The sequence below is a fragment of the Tuber melanosporum genome (assembly GCF_000151645.1).
Source record: "Tuber melanosporum whole genome shotgun sequence assembly, scaffold_251, strain Mel28".
NCBI lineage: Eukaryota > Fungi > Ascomycota > Pezizomycetes > Pezizales > Tuberaceae > Tuber > Tuber melanosporum.
The window spans coordinates 90353-112911 of record NW_003298921.1 but is presented as its reverse complement, the minus strand read 5'-3'; the positions used below and the strand labels follow the sequence as shown (position 1 = coordinate 112911).

The 22559-nt window shown below is 29.4% G+C and overlaps 2 protein-coding genes across 2 annotated transcripts in view; both read left to right on the top strand.

Annotated features, from left to right (window-relative positions):
* Positions 1–5647: 5647 nt before the first annotated feature.
* GSTUM_00001112001 (uncharacterized protein) lies at positions 5648–20026 on the top strand (the record flags this gene model as incomplete). Its single annotated transcript, XM_002838500.1, has 3 exons — positions 5648–5896; positions 18744–18877; positions 19789–20026. The coding sequence occupies 3 exons, from the start codon at positions 5648–5650 to the stop codon at positions 20024–20026; spliced, it is 621 nt and encodes a 206-aa protein (XP_002838546.1).
* Positions 20027–22179: 2153 nt separating this feature from the next.
* Positions 22180–22559, top strand: part of GSTUM_00001111001 (uncharacterized protein) — a gene marked incomplete at both ends in the record, with an annotated part of 2360 nt that continues 1980 nt past the window's right edge. Inside the window, one exon of the mRNA XM_002838499.1 lies at positions 22180–22202. Within this exon, the coding sequence (XP_002838545.1) occupies positions 22180–22202 (23 nt within the window). The remainder of the gene's footprint in view (positions 22203–22559) is intronic.

Here is a 22559-nt window from a genome sequence, read left to right as displayed (position 1 = left end):
GGACTTTTTATAGGGGATGGTAGTTTAGGATTTGTATTTGATGCACCTAAAGCTAGAGCTCCTAAGTTTTATATTAAAATCAGTTTTAGTTTTGCGGCTCAGACAGTGATTGATTCTAATATTTATTTATTAACACTTGTCGCTAAATCTATGGAACTTGAGCCAAGAATTTATATTCTTGGAGGATCTATGGTTACACTTAAATTTTCCGTCCCGGAGGGAGAAATTGTATTAAAAAAAATATTGCCTTTTCTAGCAGAATACCGTGAGTGGTTATACTGAAGAAAGCCTCAACTTGATATAGCTTTGTCAGTTGCTGAAATTTATAACAATAAGCGTCATTTATCTAAAGAAGGATATATAGAAATAATTAAATTATTATATAGTATAGATAATAAATACTCAAAACCAATGGAATATTGGTTAAACTTGATAGAACAACGTAAATGAAAATAAATTAGGTATAAACAGTTTTATTTTTGGGCATAGCGATTTGTAGTAGTTTTTTGGTTGTATATTGATTAACTCTTTTTAGGTATATTAATATTATATCTTTTAAGTAGAATAATATGGAGAAGTATTAATAAGTGGAGGAACTTCACAATTATACGCGAGGGATGGGACGTATAGGATTTAGTTTGGTTATTCTTATTTATTTCTGTATATTACTGAGGTTCTTAAATATTTTCCATGATCTTTTTCCTTTTCCATTAATGGGTTTAATAATAATTAAACCTAACTCAACGTATTCTGAATTAATTTAAATTCAGATAATCTAAAAAATGATGAGGTGTCTTCAAATTAAGCAGGAAATACTGCAATAAACAAAATTCAATTTTTAAAATGAAAAGAATTAGTGGGGTGTCCGGTGCATTAATATTAGGTGTGGCTAGAAATATGAGCTTAAGAGTTCAATTATTTTCATTATGTTTAAAGTTTTAAAAATTGTTGTAACTGGTCTTACAATCGTAGGTGTAATTAGTGTAGGAGTAAATGTATTTGCTGGAGTGCTTTTGGGAAATTGTGAGTTTTCTGAATTTTTTGGTCCTTACTTTCCCTTTTTAATTTCTGTTATAACTTCTTCTAATCTTTCTCTTTTATTTATGAGTGCTCCACTGATAAGTAATATATCTAAACCAAACCCTGAAGATAAGTCAATTTTAAATCCTTATTTTATTACAGGGTTAACGGATGCGGAAGATTCATTTTCTGTTAATAAAGCTATAGATGTATTTGTTTCAAATAATCATAGAACAGAACAAGGCTTAAGTGAATTAGATAAAATTCATAAAAGTATGAATTCATATAGAAAACTTTCAATCTTTTCTTATACTCCACCTGCTCATTTAATTGAAGGCAATAAAGCTTATATTCCTATAAATGGACATTATATTAATGGATTTTTAGCGGGATTCTATTGGTTTAAGTTTAACTAGTACAAACTTTTGTTCAATGAATTTATCGTTTTCTCAACATGTTCTTAATCGACCACTTATGGAGTCTATTGCTAATTATTTTCAATCTACTAATAAAATCTATCCTCATGGTCCTAATTCAATACAGATTACTTTACGTGGTAATAAATTATGGGATAATATTATATTTAAACATTTTTCTGAATATCCTTTATACGGAAGTAAAACAGAAAGATTAGGAAAGCTGTTTGCAATTAAAGAATTTCTTTCCAGTGATGACCACTTAATGAAGGTTGGTAGAGCTCGACAATGAAAACTTGAAGCTAAACAGCGTGTCATAGAGATTTGATCTTCTTAGAGGAAGTGTTTTTGCTTTTGTCTGATTCCTTTCTTCCTTTTTATTTAGTTGTGTATTATTCTTGTACGTTTCTGTTTACTACTGGGGTTCTTAAATCTAGATACATTTAATTTTTACTCGGCATTTTCCGAAGTTAAGGATATTTATGTAATAAGCGGGCTGGTTAACCATAATTCTGCGTGGCTCATTGCATTGCAGCGCGCACCTAGCGTATATCCGATAGATTCACTTTTTATTCTTTCTCAAAAAAGAAAAATTGTCAACAGAGAATAGTAATAATAACTATATTCTGGATTTAAAAAAATATGATGAGGATTATAAAAAGAGCGAATCTTTTTAATGGAGATTATGTAAGTAATAATACTTAGTTATGGTACTTTAGTTAAAAATACTGGAGGAACTTATTTAAAACTTGCCCAAAGTATCATTAATATGTTCGCTAAATTGAATAAATGTAATATGACAACTCCTTCTTTAAATATAGCAAAAGTAAAAAATAATTCTTATCAGTATTTACATTTCTCTACTAAGTCTTATAAAGAATGAAATGAGCTATATAATTTATGGTGTAAAGATGGGGAAAAAGTTATCCCTAAGGATGAAGTTATTGAATAAATCTTAACACCAGTAAGTCTTGCTCATAAGAGTTAAAGCTATTTTTGCTATAGGTTTACATAAAAAACAAAATTGAGAACATTATATAAAGATAATAATTGTATAGTATCCCTTGCCTTTCTCAAAATTGCGCTCACTAATTTAAATGGTGTAGTCGAAAAAATAGTTATCACTCTTAGATTTTTACATTAAAGGGTTTCAAAATTAAAAAAGGAATGAACACAGGGCGTAGTTAATACTTAGGGGGATGAACTAAGAAAGGGATTCATTTAGCTACTAATGCATTTAATAGAGAGGATGTAAATTGATTAGCAACAGTTCTCAATAGAAAATTTGGGTTAAATAGTATAGTACATAATACCGGTAATTTACCCGTAAAATCTGCACAAAATGTTTGTGAGATAGTTACTCCATTTATGGAAACTGATGTACAAAGTAGATCAAAACATTAAAACCTAAATTAAGTAGTAAATTGCTTGTAGAAGTAAATTAAATATTTTATGAACCGGTCCGGCGTAAGCGTCTCTTAGACTAATTGAGGGACTGGCCACTGGGCTTAAGTAGTATCCTTATCAAGGTGGTTTTGTTCTTGTTGCTGTAAATAATTAATTCTTATATGTTGATTATCTATTTTTAGATATTAATAAATTTAATGCCTTAGGTAGAATAATCTGGGAAAGTAGAATTAGCGGAGGTACTTTACATTATGCGCGAGGGATGGAGCGTATAGGGCATAGTCTGGCTTTTTGTTTGTTTCTGTGTACGTCTTGGGGTTAGTAACTTTGCCGCCTCCTTTGGATTATATTTTTTGCTTTTTGGGTTTAACGCAAGTTAAACCTAATCCTACTTTAATGTCTTATCTGACTTAAAAAATAGAAATCATACTTTAGTTAGTGAAACTAAACGTGATTTAGAAAAAGCAAATAATGATCCTACTAGTGAGTTATATCTAATGCAAGTTATCACTTCCTTATCCCCCCCCTTTGCGAAGCATGTAGAAGGGAGGTTTTTATGTTCATTGCATTTTAATAATCGGATTTACTTACCAGTTAGATTTACTGCTTCTTTTTGTAAATTGGTTGATCCTTATGTGGAATCTGGAATGTTATAAAAAAAAACCAAACATAAGTAGTATCATAAAATAGTTAATTATTTCTTGCATTAATTGGGGAGGTTAAATAAGTGGTGGAACCTCACATTGAAGCGCTAATAAAATATTATTTAAAACTATTGCGATAACAGGCTTGGATTTTTAGATATAGTTTTATTATTTATATATATTATTGGGGTATATACCACCTTCATCTCTTGGAGAAGGAACGGATTATTTTCTTTGCTTAGTTATGGGGTTTACAATAGTTAAACTTAACCCTAATGGGGTTTTCCCAGCCTCCGACAGGGAGGGGGTCAATAGAGTAATAAAAATAATTATCTTATTAACGCTTATATTCTTTACTGTATTATTTAGGGTTAGCCTTCACCTATCTTAAGCGGTCTTCATTTCTTAAAAATTGTTTTTTAGCGGAGCGACGGAGTGTAGGCTATTTTTATTTAACCTTTATTACAATTTATTTGCTGTTACTTATTATTTGTAATAAAAACGATACATAAACTAAATTTTTATTAATTTTAACTTAAAAGTTTGGCATTATTCATTTTCTTATTTCCTGAGCTTTACGGAACAGGGAAAAGCAAAGCAGACTTTTATTTGTTCATTTCTTGAGGATCGTAATGGATTTTTTTATTCTACGGTGAATTAAGTACGGGTCTTTTACTAATGAGTGTTCGTAGTGGTCTCCATTTATTCTAATACCACTAAACCTAAAGACGTAGATGTTGAATCTAGGTATATTACAAAAAATTCCAATACTGGTCTCACTATAAGCAAATTCATCCGCAGGTCGTATGGATATATAGTGGAGCATGCTTAATCGAAGTTTAGATTTCATGTACTATATGGAGTATGTATGCTGGGCCTATGATAAATTATGGATTTCGAATAATCCTAGCAGATGTTAAATACCCTCATCCTTCTAATTTAATATTTGATATAATAGCTATGCATTTTTTTAACAAAAAAGTTCACATATTTTTAAAATGCCTCAATTAGTTCCTTTCCACTTTATCAATCAAGTTTCTTTTGCTTTTATATTATTAACAACAATTATTTATATATTTTCTAAGTTCATATTACCTCGTTTTGTCAGGTTAAGTCTTTCTAGAATCTTTATTATTAAACTATAGAAAATAAAATTCTTCTTTCATTTCTTGGGGGGGTTCTTATATACTACAGCTTTAGTAATCTGAGATGTAAACTTATCTTCAATTGTTGGTGTTAGCTAAGGTAAAACTACTACCCATATCCAATAAATTATTACAGGATTATTATTGTATGATGAGTGTATTACTTTTCTGATACTCGGAGCAAGAATGCTTAGTTGGTGGCGGCTTGGATTATTCTTTGCCAGCTCGCACAGTTTGCAGTTCATTCTTAGTTACGGGGGCGCTTATTTAAGCACCCCATTTTTATCTCATTATTGTGCTAGTTACCTAATATATTTATAAAACAGTAAGATTAGTAGGGGAATCGTATTATACGTTTCTAATTAGAACTCTATCGATGCCCTGTTTAACTTAATTACATTCTCTATTTTATCTTGATGTAATTAAAGTAATTTCTATGCGAAGCAAAGCTCCTGTCCCCTTCTCAAAGAGATGAGTTGGATTAATCCGAAGGCCACGCTCCGAGGTAAATATAACAAAATATTTACGAACTTTTAACTCCCATAGTTCATATGATAATGAGAGTGGGGTCCATTTGCTCCGTAAGCCAATCCAAATAATTAATGTAATTAATTATAATTTTTCTTAATTTGTAGTAAACTACAAAAATAACTCATTTCTCTCTCGGGGGTAGGGAGTTATTAAAATATATATCAAATAAATTAATTACAAATCCTTTTTAAGATTAATTTATTAAGCCTTGTAATAAAAAAATTCTAAAGTTTCTACTAATAATATTCAAATATATAATGATAGTTTTTTATTTATTAAAATTCCATTAATTATATTTATAAATGTTAAGGTTTATATAATTATTCTAGATCTTATAATGGCAATTAGTCGGTAAGCTTTTGAAATTAATCATAAAGCTGCTGAATGTTAATTAGATCAATCTCCCAATCACCGCTTAATAGCAAGGGAATAACTAATTTTTAATTAATAAAACCAACTAAAGTGAAAATAGTAAAAATTAAAAATGTTTCAATTATTGTTAAATTACATTCATGAGTATTGTGATGCTCCTCGACCTTGGGGCTTGTATTTCCAAGATAGTGCTTCACCACAAATGGAAGGGCTAGTTGAATTACATGACAACATAATGTTTTATCTAATTATAATTTTATTTGGTGTAGGTTGGGTTCTTGTTTCTGTAATTACAAATTACAACAGTGTAAAATCTCCAATATCACATAAATACTTAACGCACGGTACTTTAATCGAATTAGTCTGAACAATTACACCTATTTATTAAAATCTTATAATTGGGTAAAACTGCCAAACTCCGGGGAAGTCTTAGTAATTTCTGATACCAAGCAATATCCGAAAGGTTATTTGTGGCTGAACTAATCACTCAGGGTATGGTAACAAGTCAGAAAGATTTCATTTTTGAAATGGAGATAATCGCGGATCTAAGTCAATTGCATAATTATTTGTTGCAATTGTAAAAGAGCAACGAGTAGACGGTAGTTACATTGTCTGAAATTTTCATTAGGTTGGTTAATGGTTATTATACTGCTTAATTAGTCAATATTTTTATAAGATTATGTTAAGGTGTACTCTATGGAATATACATAATTTCAGAATATAAATATATTTGAAAAAAAAAATACTTTTAATTCTAAAACAAAAAGGCTTTTTAAAAGATCTTACTCTAGTTTAGCTAAATCTAACACTTTAACAAATAAAGTAACTAATAATAAATCTAATATGAATCCTTGGTTTGTTACCTGGACTTACAGACGCTGAATGTTCATTTACTGTTAGTGTCTTAAAAAGTTCTTCTACTAAAACTGGTTGAGATGTTAATGCTAGATTTAAAATTACTGCGCATATCACCGATTTAGATCTTATGTTAAATCTTAAACAATTTTTTTGTGAAGATATAGGAAAAATGGTAATTTTTAAAGATACTTGTACTTACTGTGTGAATAAGTTAAAGGATATTTTGGAAATTATTATACCTCATTTTGATAAATATCCACTTGCAACACAAAAGTTAGCCGATTATATGCTATTTAAAGAAATAGTTAGTTTAATGAAAAATAAAGAACATTTGACATTAGACGGCTTAAAAAAAATTATATCCTATAAAGCTTCATTAAATTTAGGTTTATCAGAGAAATTAAAAGATAAATTTTCAGATATAGAAGCTGTAAAAAGACCTTTAATAATAGATAAAGATATACCTTCACCATTCTGAGTGGCTGGTTTTACTACTGGTGATGGAAGTTTTTACTTAATTATTCGGGCAAACAAATTAAATGAAATACCTCGAACAGACATAGGGTTTTCAATAGCTCAACATTCGAGAGATATGCTTTTATTAGCAAAATTTATTACTTTTTTTAACTGCGGTAGAATAAAAAAAGATTCTAGATATTCTGTACACTATTATGTAGTTACTAATATTAAGGATATTACAAACAAGATCATACCTTTTTTTAATAAGTATAATACTAAAGGTGTTAAATCTTTAAATTTCGCAGATTGACGTGAGGGAGCTGAAATAATTAAAACTAAGACTCATCTTTCTAAGGAAGGAGTCGAACATATTCGTACTATTCAAAGTAGAATGAATAGTAAAAGATCCCAATTTAATACTTAAAATATTTGTAGTATTTATATATTTTTTTTTTTTTTAATTTTAGTGTATATATTATAATATTAACTTACAACATGAACAGTAAAGATTTATGTTTATTATGTTACTTTGAACAAGATTGTATTGCAATGTATAATCGTATAGCTAAGTTATTCATAATTAGCCTTAATAATATTGTTACTTTATTAGAATAGTTAAATTATTATAATTCTATTTCATTTAATTTATTAGCTATTCTAAATTATTATATTACATGGCTTTAATATTAATATTAATAGCTTTTCCTGCCGAATGATTTAGGAAATTATTCAAGAGGGTAAAACTATCAAACTTCGGAAATACCCTAAAGCTTCTGGTACCAAGCCATTGTCGAAAGACAATGAGTGGATGAAGTAATTACTCATGTATGGTAACAAGTCAGAAGATAGATGAAAATAAAATGGGTTATCGCGAATCTAAATCAGTATGCTTTACGATTTTTAAAAGTACTATTGTAAAAGAACAACGAGTATACGGTAGTTGATGTATTACACCTATGCATTTAAGATATACTCTAATGGGTTTCGAAAGAAATTATCAAATCAAAATCCTTTCTAACCAAATAAATAAATTAAGATTTTATACTTCCCTAACGGCCTTAAAGCCTAAAATTAAACTAGCGCTTGATTCTTGGTTTTTAACAGGATTCGCAGATGGCGAATCTTATTTTTCAGTTAGCCTTTATAGAAAAAATAAACATAAATTAGGTTGAGGTGTACAAACTAGTTTTGGATTGGTTTTACATAAAAAAGATTTACCAATTTTATATTCTATAAAATCATATTTTAGAGTAGGTAATGTTTATTCAAGGAAAAGCGGTACTTGTGTTTATCTTGTACAATCTATTAAAGATTTGGCTGTTATAATTAATCATTTTGATAAGTATTCATTAATTACTAAAAAACAAGCTGATTATCTTCTATTTAAGATGGCTGTTAATTTAATTAACAATAAAGAACATCTAACTATGGAAGGATTACAAAAATTTGTAGCCATTAAAGCATCTATAAATCGAGGTCTTCCATTAAATATAAAAGCTGCCTTTCCAGATAATATTCCAATATATAGACCTGATGTTTTAGACTATAAGATTAAAAATCCTAACTGATTAGCAGGTTTCACATCAGCTGAAGGATGTTTTTTTGTTAACATTAGATCTAAACCTAAAATGAAAATAGGATATTTAGTAGAATTAAGATTTCAAATAACTCAACATTATAGAGATGAGGAATTAATGATAAGTTTAATAGAGTATTTTGGATGCGGGAATGTTTACAAAAATCGTGATACGGTAGAATTTAAAATTACCAAATTTGAAGACTTGACGGAAAAAATCATTCCATTTTTTGAAAAATATCCTATTCAAGGTGCAAAATTTTTAGATTATTTAGATTTTGTTAAAGTTATAAAATTAATGAAAAATAAAACTCATCTCACTGAAGAAGGATTAGATCAAATTCGTAAAATTAAAGCTGGCATGAATAGAGGAAGAAAATAGGGAAATACAATTTAAGTTTATTTATTTGCATGATAAATTTGACCGCTATGTCATTCAAACTATTATACCTAATGGATTAAAAACTTAGTCCACCCTACAAACTCGGTTCGTTAATGGTTGTAGGGTTAAAGAGGATGAATTTCAAGGAAGACTGGATTGAAAAGTTATTCAGTTTACTTGAAGCGAAGCTTGTGGTTAAAAGTAGATCTTCAGCTAATGCTGATGACAAACAAGAACGTTCAACGACTAGAAGATAAAATTTATCTACGATAATAATCTTCCTATGCTTTAGTACAGCATGTCCCTTTTCCCTATTAGGGAGCCGGCGGAACTGGGACTTTTATTTTGAAAAAAACAATAAAGCTGTATAAATAGTTAGAGTATCCTCCGTTAATTAAATTAGGTTTTTATTTTTATAGGCGAAGCCTTGTCTAGAGTTGATCAAAAAGAAAACCTATTCCGAATAACGAAGACATAGTCTGAACCATATCGATAGATATGGAATTAAAGAATAAAATCTTTAATTAACATTATTGAAAGTTAATAAGAGCTCTACAATGTCAGCTTTCCCTAGGGATTATTTGAATGGTAGACCTAAATTAAAAAAATATACTTGCTCATTTTCATTTTTCCTTAAGGATTGTTTGAATAATAGAGCTCAATTCAGCAGCGAAGCTGCTGAACACTGTTCATTTATTACAGGCATAGAAACCAACAAAATTATATCACAGTTATTATCAACAAGGCCTATATTAATAAAAATGCATAATATTATAGTTAGTCCCTTTAGAAGACGTTTTTCTTCATATAAGCTAGAAGACCTTGTTAAAAATTCAGCAAACTCAAATATTAGACTTAACCCTTGATGAGTCTCAGGTTTCGTGGATGCTGAGGGTTGCTTTTCCATTAGTATTACGAAAGATAAAAACCGTAAGACTGGTTGAGATGTTAAACCATTGTTTAATATTAGCTTACATATTAGAGATCTCTATTTATTAGAAAACATTAAAAATCACTTAGGTGTTGGTAAAATATATAAACAAGGCCGACAGTCAGTTCAGATTCAAGTTGGATCAGTTAAAGAAATCGCCAAAGTAATTGAGTATTTTTCTAATTACCCTTTAATTACAAAAAAATGGGCGGATTACGAACTTTAAAAAAAAATCATTAATCTTATGCTAAATAAACAACATCTAACTGAAGATGGATTACATAAAATCGTGGCTCTCAAGGCCTCAATGAATTTAGGTCTTCCAACGTCGTTACAAGATGTTTTTAACAAAGTAACTCCAGTGAAGAGGCCTTTAGTTAAAAATCAAATTATCCGTGATCCTAATTGATTAGCTGGATTCACATCTGGGGATGGATGTTTCATGGTTCGGATATTTAAATCTGCTGAAACTAGACTAGGATTTGCTGTGAAATTAGAATTTATAATTACTCAACACTGTAGAGAAGAACAACTGATGACAAGCTTAATTAAATATTTTAATTGTGGGTATATTTATAAAAATAATACAGATGTCCTTGATTTTAAAGTAACAAAATTTGCTGATTTAGAAAATATAATTATCCCATTCTTTAAAAAACACAGAATACTTGGAATTAAGTCTAAAGATTTTGAGGATTGATATCTCGTAGCAGAATTGATGAAAAACGCCAAACATTTAACTAAAGAAGGATTAGAGCAAATTAAACTAATCAAAGCTGGAATGAATCGAGGTAGAAAATTGGACTAGTTTGTATTTATTAATATGTGGTATAATTGAGGGGGTTCGAACCTGAACAGGGCAAATCAACCGTACTATATCGCAGTTATTATCAATAAGGCCTACATTAAATCTTTCATTACTTGGCTTGCCTTGCAGGGAGAGTTACACTACCGTATTTAAGCCTACCTTTTTAGTAAGAGGATTTAGTTCATTATCAGCAGGAAGAACTGCTGAAAGTGGGCAAGGAAGAGAAACTTCTTATATGAGAAATTTTTATGTATGATTAAGTGGTTTTACGGATGCTGAGGGGTGTTTCTTTATTGCTATTAGTAAGAGTTGTGCCTTTAGGTTTCAGATTAATTTACATAAGGATGATATCGACGTGTTATATTATATTCATAAAACACTAGGTTTTGGAGAAATTCGATCCTACAAGGATTATTCATCTTTTACTGTAACAAGACTTAAAGATATAGCCCAATTACTTAATATTTTTGCTCAATATCCTCTTCAGGGTTCAAAATGGCTTAATTATAGAGACTTTTCTAAAGCTTTTGATCTCTATATTAATTCTGATCGAGGCCCTAATATATTAAAAGAAATTTTAAAAATTAAAAAAGGTATGAACCGGTTAAGATCTGATTTTACAATACCAAAAGATAAAGAAATTAACATAACTCCTTACTGATTGCTAGGATTTATTGAAGGAGAAGGTTGTTTCAGCATCAATAGACATAACAATTTTCGATTAGACTTTAGTATATCTCAGTCTTCTACTAGCCTCGAATTAATGCAAAAGATTCAGATTTATCTTGAGAATCTTCCGGGTACTGATGGTAATTATGTTGGCGCTGTCGGTATTTATGCGGTTAGATCTAATAATCCTAATCATCAGTCTACTACTAGAATTGAGACTACTCGTATCTCATTTATTACTAATATTTTTATTCCTTTCTTAGAAAGTCTTATTTGACGTAGTAAAAAGCGGATGGATTTTCAAGATTGAAAGAATATCTTGATGTTAAAAGAACAAGGCCATCATATGTCAGAACAAGGTGTTAAATTAATAGATCTTATTTTAAGTCAAATGAATAATAACAGACTTTCCACGACTTCAAGTCAGCTAGGTGTTGACAGAGCGCTTTTACTAACTGAAATTAACCAGTTACTTAGTGGACCTTCAAATTTCGAGATAAGGAATGGTAGAAAATGAATAATCTCATTAAATAAATATTATCATTCTTCTCGTAAAAACATTTATGTGGTCATAAAGGATGAAAACGGAAATAATTTACATTCGTTTGACTCCCTTGCGGACTGTGCTAAATTTTTAGATGTGGACCCTAGTACTGTTTCCAAGAGAATAAATAAAGGTATACCTTTTTTATTAGAAAATAAACAAGCCTTTATTAAAAAAGTTAATAATTAGGAATACTTTTTTTATTTATTTTATATGCGCTCTTTATCTTAGTTCTGCATCATATAAGTTTATGGTTATTATCTCTAGACAAAGTAGTGTGTGTGGCAGCACACGGCTGGCTTCAAAGCGCACACAGACGCTTTCTGTAGTAGTAAATAATACTCGATATAATTTGGTTGTTTTAGCCTAAAGTGTAATATAAAAGGTTATTACATTTAATATATAAATGACAGTGAAAATTTTAACTTATTAAATAAGTTATAACATAATTGGAAGTAAGTGATCCTGCTATGTCAGTACTTGCAGAGGGTCAAGATGGCCCTAGATCATATATATTAAATAAAATAAAATACACCATTATCACTAACTTAGTGTTATTTGGTCAAAGAAACTATATTCTATTTTTAAATAATAAAAACACTATAAATTATTTACATAGTCGAAAATTCCATACTAGAATGAAAGCTGCTTCTCGGATAGGTCCTCATAGCTCTGAAGTGCTTTCGGTAATTGTAGGTTCATTATTAGGTGATTGTCTTTCTTTCTCTATCGTTACCAAAAGGACTCTTCATTCGATACCGGTTAAATATTCATCCCTCGCAGCAGGGGGGACAATCCGGTTTGTCTTCTAAATCCCTTCTGGGTTACGGGATTTGCGGATGCCTTCCTTTATTATATCTATCACTAAGAGCAATGATCGGTCATCAGGCTGAAGTGTTAAACCAATTTTTGCTATAGAGTTACATGGTAAAGATATAGCATTATTAAATCGGATAAAATTGTTTTTTGGTGTCGGAAACATAATAACAAGTAAAAGGAATGACCATGTTATTAAATATCCTTTATTAACTCAAAAACAGGTGGATTTTGAATTATTTAAAACCATTGTTGAATTAATTATTAAAAAAGGAACATTTAACAAAAGAAGGTTTAATAAAAATCATAGAATTACGGGCTTCACTTAATAGGGGACTATCTCCAGCTTTAGAAGAAGGTTTTCCAGGTATCAACCCTGTAGAAAGACTTTTAGCAAAATCAACAGAAACTCTAGATATGAATTGACTTAGAGGATTCATAGATGGGGACCCCACCAAGGTTGTTTTTATGTAAATATTACTCAAAACAATACCAAAACTAGGTTCTTATGTAAACTTAACTTTAATATTACTTAACATATTCGTGATGTCGAGTTATTTGAAAAAATACAAAAATGTTTTGGTTGTGGTAACCTAATGAAAATCCCTACAAATTCTAGAGTAAATTTTGTAGTCGCTAAATTTTCAGATATAGTGGATATAATTATTCCTTTTTTTGACAAATACCCCTTACAAAGTTCCAAAAGATTGGACTTTGAGGATTTTTTATTAGTTGTTAATTTTATGAAGAGAAAAGAACATTTAACTTCCGAAGGTTTGGTAAAAATTAAACAAATAAAATCTGGAATGAATAAAGGAAGAGACTATTTAAAAATTGACAATGCTAAAACTTCTATTGAAGAGGGGACTATATGTACTAAATCTGCATCTATAATACAAAAAAGAGATTTCCATACACGTTCAAAACCTATTAAAAGAGTAGGCCCTCATGAAGCCGATGTAGTCTCAGTTATAATTGGTTCATTATTAGGAGGTTGTGCTATAAAAAGGTCTGTTGAAGGCACAAGACTTTGTTTTAGACAAAGTGTAATTCATAAAGAATATTTATTTTGATTATATAATTTTTTCTATAGTAGAGGTTATTGCTCCAACTTAGAACCTAGAATGTATATTAGAAAAATAAAAAAACGAGATCTAGTTACAAAACATTATGGATATGAGTTTAATACTTTTACATTTAGAAGTTCTAACATAGAACAATATATAACTCCTTTAGCGTTAGCAGTTTGGATAATGGATGATGGAGGTTGAGCTAAACCATACATACTGGGTTAGAGGGAGAATTATCATACTACTTTTAAAATGGTTGTATATTTTTCGCGGGTTTATTATATAACTAAATAGTTTATATAATGGTTGGTATGTATTATAAGAGCATAATCTTATTAATTTCATTAATAGTAAATAATTCTTTCATATTAAGCTTTATATTAATATGTATTTAATTATTGTTATTTTATTTTTTGTTGTTGTTGATCTAATTGCAGACATATATAAATAAATCAAATAGATTTTGATTATAGTATATAAAGTATAAATCATACGATAAGAAAAAGAATAGTTATAAAAGATAATATATGAAAAAAAACAATTCTTTAATGCGTCAATTTTTGGTTCCAGCTACAGTGGTAGGCTATTTACTTCTTTTATTGTTCTGCTACAATTTCTGAAATTCTGGTTGCCTTTTATCACTTGCTGCTATTATTCCCATCAAAAGTTATTCTAACGCTGAGGCTGATAAAGCTACAATTCTAAAAGAAAATCAAAATAAATCAGGTATTTATATGTGGACAAATAATATTAATAATCAAAAATATATAGGGTCTTCAGAGAATTTAAGAACAAGATTTCTAAAATATTTTAATAATAACTATTTACTTAGTAATACCTGTTTGAATATTTGCAAAGCTCTTTTAAAACATGATTATTCTAATTTCGAACTTACTATTCTGGAGTACTGTGAACCTTCTAAATGTCTAGAAAGGGAGGGTTTTTATCAAAACAAAATAAATCCAGAGTATAATATATCCTTAAATCCAAGTGCTCCATTTTCTGGTCGTACACATTCAGATAAATCTAAAACAATAATGTCTGATGCTAAAAAAGGTATTAGCGACATGGGAGAAAATCATCCGTGGTTTGGTAAAAATCATAGCGATGATACTAAAAAAATAATGTCTGATGCTAAAAAAGGAGAAAAACATCCTAATTTTAATAAACCAAGACCAGAAGGAGCAGGAAGTCCCTCTCAAGCAATAGAAGTTACTGATATTAAAAATGATACTACGATTTCTTATAATTCTATGCATGAAGCTGCTAGAGCCTTAATATTCCTAATTTTACTATAATTAAAAATTATATTCTACGTAATCAACAGAAGCCTTATAAAGGTAAATACATTTTCAAAAAACTATAATTTCTGCAATACTAGAGGTTTCTTTTGTATGTACGTGCTTTCCTGGGAATAAATTCTTTCTTTTTTTCGGAGTTTAGAAGAAGTACAATTTTTATCTAATATTTTAATAAAGAAATTTGATCTTGATTGTACAGTTCAAAAAATAGGTATTATAGATAAGACATAAAAGGTTCATCCGTTCCAACTTTAAGAAAATGAGTGTTGCCACACATTCATTCTTCTATGCACTATAAATTAGGGATATAATTTTAAAGAATATAGAAGATATTTTAACCTCCAGACATATATATGATAGTCGTGGAGTATAAAGATCACTACGTTGTGTATCAATTTATTCCTAAGGATCCGACAGGGTTCTTCAAAGAAAATTTCATTTTCTTTTGGCGACCCGAGTGAAAACAGTTAATATATTATTATAGTAATACAAGACTGTCAGTAAATAGTTTGTTTCTTTTTTTTTATTTATTGCCACAGACTGGGTCACTTGGGGGTATCAAATTATTAATTTATTTGATGCTTAATGTACAGTCGACCGGATATTATATATCCGCATCAATTTCCAAAACTATGGGTATTACCTCTAATTTTGAAATCTAGACAATTCCATACTAAAATTAAAACATCTCAAAGAATAGGACCGCATAATTTAGATGTAATTAGTGTATTAGTAGGCTGTCTTATTAACCCAAACCTTAGAGTTAATCTAATGATTATAAAAAGAACTTTTCATTTAATATCGGTTACAAATTCAAATATTAAGGGCATTCAAATCTTAGACGAGAAAAGTATGATTCTTCTTAATCCTATTTGGGTAACTGGATTTTCGGATGCCTTCGTTCATTATTTCTATAATAAAGAGTAGTGGACGAGCATTAGGTTGAAGAGTACAAGCAATTTTTGCTATAAAATTACATGGGAGAGATATAGCAATATTACATCAAATTAAGTCATTTTTTGGTGTAGGTACTATAGTAGTAAATAAAAAAACGGGCCAAGTTAATTATACTGTAAAATCTGTCAAAGATATTTATTCTTCTATTATACCACATTTTAGTAAATATCAGCTATTAACCAAAAAACAGGCAGATTTTGAGCTATTTAAAGCTATTGTTAACTTAATTATTCAAAACCAACATACAACACCAGATGGTTTAAAAAAAAATTGTGGAATTACGAGCTTCGCTTAATAATGGTCTATCTGAAGTACTAGCAAAAAACTTCCCTAATATAAAACCAGTAGAAAGACCTATAGTTGAATTAACAAAAAATATAGATCTTAATTGACTTTCTGGATTTATAGAGGGAGAAGGCTGTTTTTATGTAAATATTACTCCATCTAAAACCAAAACTGGATTTGCAGTTAAAATAAATTTTAACATAGTTCAACACATTCGTGATAGCTCTTTGTTAATAAATATACAGAGATGTTTGGGATGTGGCAACATATTTAAAATTCCGTCAAAATCTCGAGTTAATTTTGTGGTCACTAATTTAACAGATATAGTTAATATACTTCTCCCGATTTTTAGCAAATATCCCTTACAGGGAACCAAAAAGTTAAACTTTCTGGATTTTTGTAAGGTTGTCGAACTAATGAAAAACAAAGCTCATTTAACCTCTGAAGGATTAGAAAAATTAAGTCTGGAATGAACACAGGAATAGATTATGAAAAATAGGATGATATTACAACCTAGTTCGCGAGATTTGCCCTACTTAAATAATCAAAGGTAAAGGGAAATTAATAATAAGTCTAGATGAGAATAAGGAAATAATAACATATTAAAAGGCGATTGGCGATGTAACTAACCTCCTCGACCTGAATAAATATTTTATTATGACTATAGCTAATAAATTAGTCAAACTAGAGTAAAAGGTACAAATTTTCGTTTTAGACAAAGTGTTAGACATAAAGATTATCTATTTTTTTTATATAGATTTTTTTTTTCGAAAGGGGGTATTGTACAGCTTCAGGTCCAAGGGAATATAGAACAACCCTTATAAATGCCTCCAAAGTTTCAAAGACGTATTATGGTTACGAATTTGATATTTTCACGTTCAGTAGCTTAAATTGGTTATATGAATTATTTTATGTAAATGGTATAAAGGTAATAAAACCTGAACTTATTAATTATTTTACACCAATATCTCTAGCTTTTCTTATTATGGATGATGGTGGTTGAGTAAAAGGTTCTAAGAGTGTTAGAATCTCTACTAATAATTTTACCTTACAAGAGGTGGAATTCTTAGTACAGATGTTTAATACTAAGTTTGGCTTAGATTGTACTGTGCAGAAGCTATCTAAGGGGAAAGGAAATTTTCCTAAGGATAAGTACTCCATTTACATTAAGGTTGCTTCTCTTCCTAGACTAAGAGAGCTGATAGTGCCCTATATGCATCCTAGTATGTTATATAAATTAGGATTATAGAGATTATTCTTGCATTATTTATAGAACGAAAATTTGAGCTTATATGACCAATTCAACACTATTCTATAAATATATTATGAACCGAAAGGGGGTCTGGAGCCCCCTTTTATCTAGTAGTACAGGATATATAGATTAGGCAAATTGGCCTATTTGAGATCAAACTTTTATCTCATTATTACTGGTTTGTTTATAGCCTTTATTTTTAACAAAATAGTTAAAAAGTATTGGCTAATAATTTACTAGCTACAAGATCACCTTATAAAAATTGATAAAAGCTTAACAAAAAGAAAGTAAAGCTTTTGATATTATATATCCGCATCAAAATTTATCTAAGAGATTTAAAAGTTTTTTAATCTCATCTTCTAGACAAATCCTGACTAAATCTAATTCTAATAGTAGACAATTTCATACTAAGACCTATACTTACAAAAGAATAGGTCCTCATAATATTGATGTTATTAGTGTTTTAGTAGGTTGTCTTCTCTTATTCCCCTCTAGGTCTTTTCATCTCTCCTCGCTAAGATATAAAGACTATAATGTATCAGGTGGACTGGTTCCCTGAGAGGATAAGTTCCCTAAAGGTCTCCTATGTGAAGAAGTAATTATTAAACCTTATTGAATTACAGGATTCACTGATGCTGAGGGTTCATTCATTGTTTCAATCACCAAGAATAGTGAACGAAAAGTGGGATGAAAAGTGCAAGTTATTTTTAGTATAAACTTACACGGGAGAGATCTTCAGATACTAAATAAAATTAAAGCATATTTTGGTGTCGGGAATATAAACATAAATAAAAAAACCGGAGAAGTAAATTATCTTGTGAGATCTATTAAAGATATTAGTAGCGTTATTATACCACATTTTAATCAATATAAATTATTAACCAAAAAGAAAGCAGATTTCGAGTTATTTAGTAGGATAGTTAAATTAGTGGTTCAAAACCAGCATCTAACCATAGAAGGGCTAAACAAAATTTGTGAGTTACGAGCTTGTCTTAATCTTGGATTTAAAGGGGAATTAGCAAAAAAATACCCATTGGATATTAATAAAAGACCTGTAGTTGAAATAGCCAAATATATAGAGAAAGACTGAATAGCAGGGTTTACAGAAGGAGAGGGGTGTTTTACTTTAACTATTTCCCATAATAAACAATGTAAAATGAAATTTAGTGTCAACTTAAATTTTAACATTTCTCAACATATCCGAGATAAAGCTTTGTTCTGAAGTATACAAAAACAGTTGGGTTGTGGTATTGTAGTAGAAATACCAACTAATAGTCGAGTGAACTTTATAGTTACTAAGTTTGCTGACATTAATAATATAATTATTCCCCTTTTTAATAAATATCCTTTAATTGGTGTAAAAAAGTTAAATTTTCAGGACTTCTGTATAATAGCAGAATTAATGAAAAATAAAGCCCATTTAACTACGAAAGGGTTAAAGGAAATAAAAAAAATTAAATCTGGTATGAATTCATTAAGAGATTATTCAAAATAATAGGTGAATACCTATCCTGCCACGGGCGAATGAGGGTATAAGAGAAAAAGGAAGAAAGAGATTAAATTTTAATATCTTAGCTCGTCAATTCGAGGCGTATGTGCCCTAAGAGTGGCGAGGAAAGTGATGAGATTTTCACGCAGCAAAAAATAAAGGGACTAGCTTCAGAGTCGGCCAAAGCGGTCGACATAAAGACTATTTGTTTTTCTTATACGATTTTTTCTTCGAAAGAGGTTATTGTACTACAGCAGGACCAAGAGAATATAAAAAAATTCTTATAAATAAATCAAATATAAAAAAAGTATATTATGGCTATGAATTTGATATATTTACATTTAGTAGTTTAAATTGACTTTATGATTTGTTTTATGTTAATGGTGTAAAAATAATACATCCTGAACTAATTAATTATTTAACACCTATGTCTTTAGCTTTTCTCATAATGGATGATGGTTGTTGATTGCCATATTCTAAAAGTGTAAGAATAGCTACTAATAATTTTACTAAGGAAGAAGTTGAGTTACTTATAAGTATGTTTGAAACTAAATTTGGTTTAAAATGTACTGCACAATTACTTTCAAAAAAAGGGGGGAATACTCCTAAAGATAAGTATTCGATTTATATAAGAGCAGCTTCTAAAAGAGTTAGTTTTACCATATATGCATTCTTCAATGATGTATAAATTAGGTATATAGAGATTAGTTTATAAAAAATTGTGTTTATTATTCAGGAAGAAAAATGTAGAGTTTTAATAAATAGTTTTTATATGGATAAGTTTATATAATAAATTTTAGCTGTGACAATCACTTTAACTTAAATTTCTGATATTATTGCATCAATGGTATTGAAGTTATCAATATTCTGATTTTTTAAATGATGATAATGAAAACATTGAATTTGATTCTTACATGATTCCTGAAGAAGATTTAGAAGATGGTGGTTTAAGAATGTTAGAAGTAGATAATAGAGTTATACTGCCAGAACTTACTCATGTTAGATTTATCATCACTAGTGCCGACGTAATTCATTCCTTTGCATCACCCGCTTTAGCTATTAAATGTGACGCCTATCCGGGTTTTAATTATTAGGCCCAAAACCTCTATATGCTGGAATACCCTAAAGCTCAATATACTAATAAGGTAAAAATTATTGAGATGCAAACAATGGACAATCAGCAGGAAATTAATTTTTAATAACTCAGATCGGTCCGTTTTTGTAGTGCGGTGTATACCTAAGCCAAAAGAGTTAGTTAAAAAGTTCCTCAGAGACTATATGAGGTGTATTGTATGATTAGTTTTTTTTCTTCCTTAAATACAATCAAGATATAGTCCGACAGATAATACAATTAATTTTTAAGGAATGACAAATGATTAAAAATAATATAATTGTGCTACGCTAGTTTCTTGCCTGTAGGACTTTTTTGTTTATAAAGTAAAAAATAGAAAGCGCAATCGAATTTTCTATAAGTAATAGTAATCACTGCTAATAATTTAATGTAAAAACACAAAAAATCTTGTGTTTCAAAGAAGAAAAACTAAATATTAAAAAGCTCCTCGATTTTTGTTTATCCATAAATCCGATTAGTTAATAAAACAGGAAATATGATATAACAAAAAGGTCATGATTTAAAGCAGCTAATAAATTGCTTAATTAATAAATCTATATTCCTTCTCTAGGACATAAACTAGATAATGAACAAATAAAATAACCATAAGGCTTAAAAGCCTATAGAAATTTAAATTCAAATATTCCTAATTTATAATGAAACAGTTAAATCACAATGCTTATGTTCTATTTAAATTTGATAATAAATTGATTAAATTAAATATAACTAAAAATATAAGAAATGCTTCAAAAACATTGGAAAATATGTATGAAAATTTAAAAGATTCGGATCCTTTAAAATTATATCTTAAAAACAATTGTTTGCATTTATTAACTCTGTCTGGTTCGATTGGGATATTTGCGACCAATCAGCCTAGAACAACAGGTTATGATAATTATTTTATTAAAAGTAATGACAAAAAAAAAACCATCCTAAAATATTTAATGGAAAATCTGGTGTTTATCTTATTGAGTGTATAGAAAGAGGTTTTCAATACATAGGTTCGGCAGTTTGTTTAAATACTAGGTTTAAAAGTCATTTGGTAAATAGTATTCGTCCATCTAGAGGTGGAAATAGTGCTTTATATCTTGCAGTAAGAGAATTAGGTTGAGAGCGATTTACTTGAAAGCCAATTCTTATTACAAATAATTATATAATTACTTTTTTACAACAAAATCCTAGTTTAGATTTAGGAATAGAAGCTCGTCTTTATGAACAAGCCTTTTTAACTCATTATTTCCCTAAATTAAATAATAGATTCACAGTTCTTTTTCCTTTTGTTAATTTACAAAAAAGCAATTTGCCACAACTTGATAGTTCAATACCACTAACAGTTAAAGGTCCAAATCGTGAAATTTTGTTAGTTTATCCTTCTAAAAATAGAGCTGCTATTTCTTTGGGCATACCTAATACTACATTAGCTCGATACATTAACTTGGAAAATTATTCAGTATTTAGTCCTGTTTTAGATATGAATGTTTTTTTAGTAGATCCTTCACTTCCTTTATCACAGGATTCACCTATATATTGTCACTCAGAATTACCTGAATCTCAGATGTCGATTTATGACAATTTGAAAAAGGGAAACTCTTTGCTCTTTGTAAAGACAAAAAAAAACGTTGTATGGAATTTTTGATACTCCTAGTGATGCTGCATTGAGTCTTGACGGAAAATATGACAGTAAATATATTAGACGGTATATAAATCTAGAACGTCCAGTTATGGTAGGTCCTAATAGAGATAAAGTTTTCTTTGTAATGCACCCAGATTGAAAAACGGATGTAAAAGGTAGAATTGGAGTACGTAATCCAGAACGTAAAAAATCCAGTTTATCTAAGTCAATAGTTTTATTTGATACTAAAAATAAGACTGCATTATTATTTAATACTGTATCAGACTTGCTTGTTTTTTTTAGGAAGAAAGCATGTAAATGATACTGGATTTGTAAAAAATTATATGAATCCTCCTAAGTTATACAAGGGACAATATGAATTTTATTATGAGCCTGATTTTAAAGGAACTATTACAGGTATAGGACCAAATAAAAAAACAATCTTTATAAAAGAAATCTTAATTGTAATTTTCTGTCGCGTTTAAATCAAGTTTCTGTTCTTATTAATAGAGAGGGGACTTTCTATGGTCTACTATATATACCTGCAGTATATTGCTGCAATGTACTTTATTAAAACAAATTTTGTTTTTAATAATGAGGCCAAAATCATAGTGAACCTATGGTTATAAATCATCAAATTGACGGGAATCCCCTAAAGCAATCTTAACCAAGTAAGTATGGTAACATAACTTATGGCACAGGTAATGACTCGTGGTATGGTAAAATCAAGATTTATAATTCAATGGGCAATCCGCAGCCAAGTACCTTATAATAAACTAATAACGGTATGCAGTTCATCGACTAAACGGTGATTGGTGTTATAAACACAATGCTTAAGATATAGTCAAACCCCACCACCCGATACCAGGGGAAATGCCGACAGCCTTGGAGGGCTGGCTCGCAC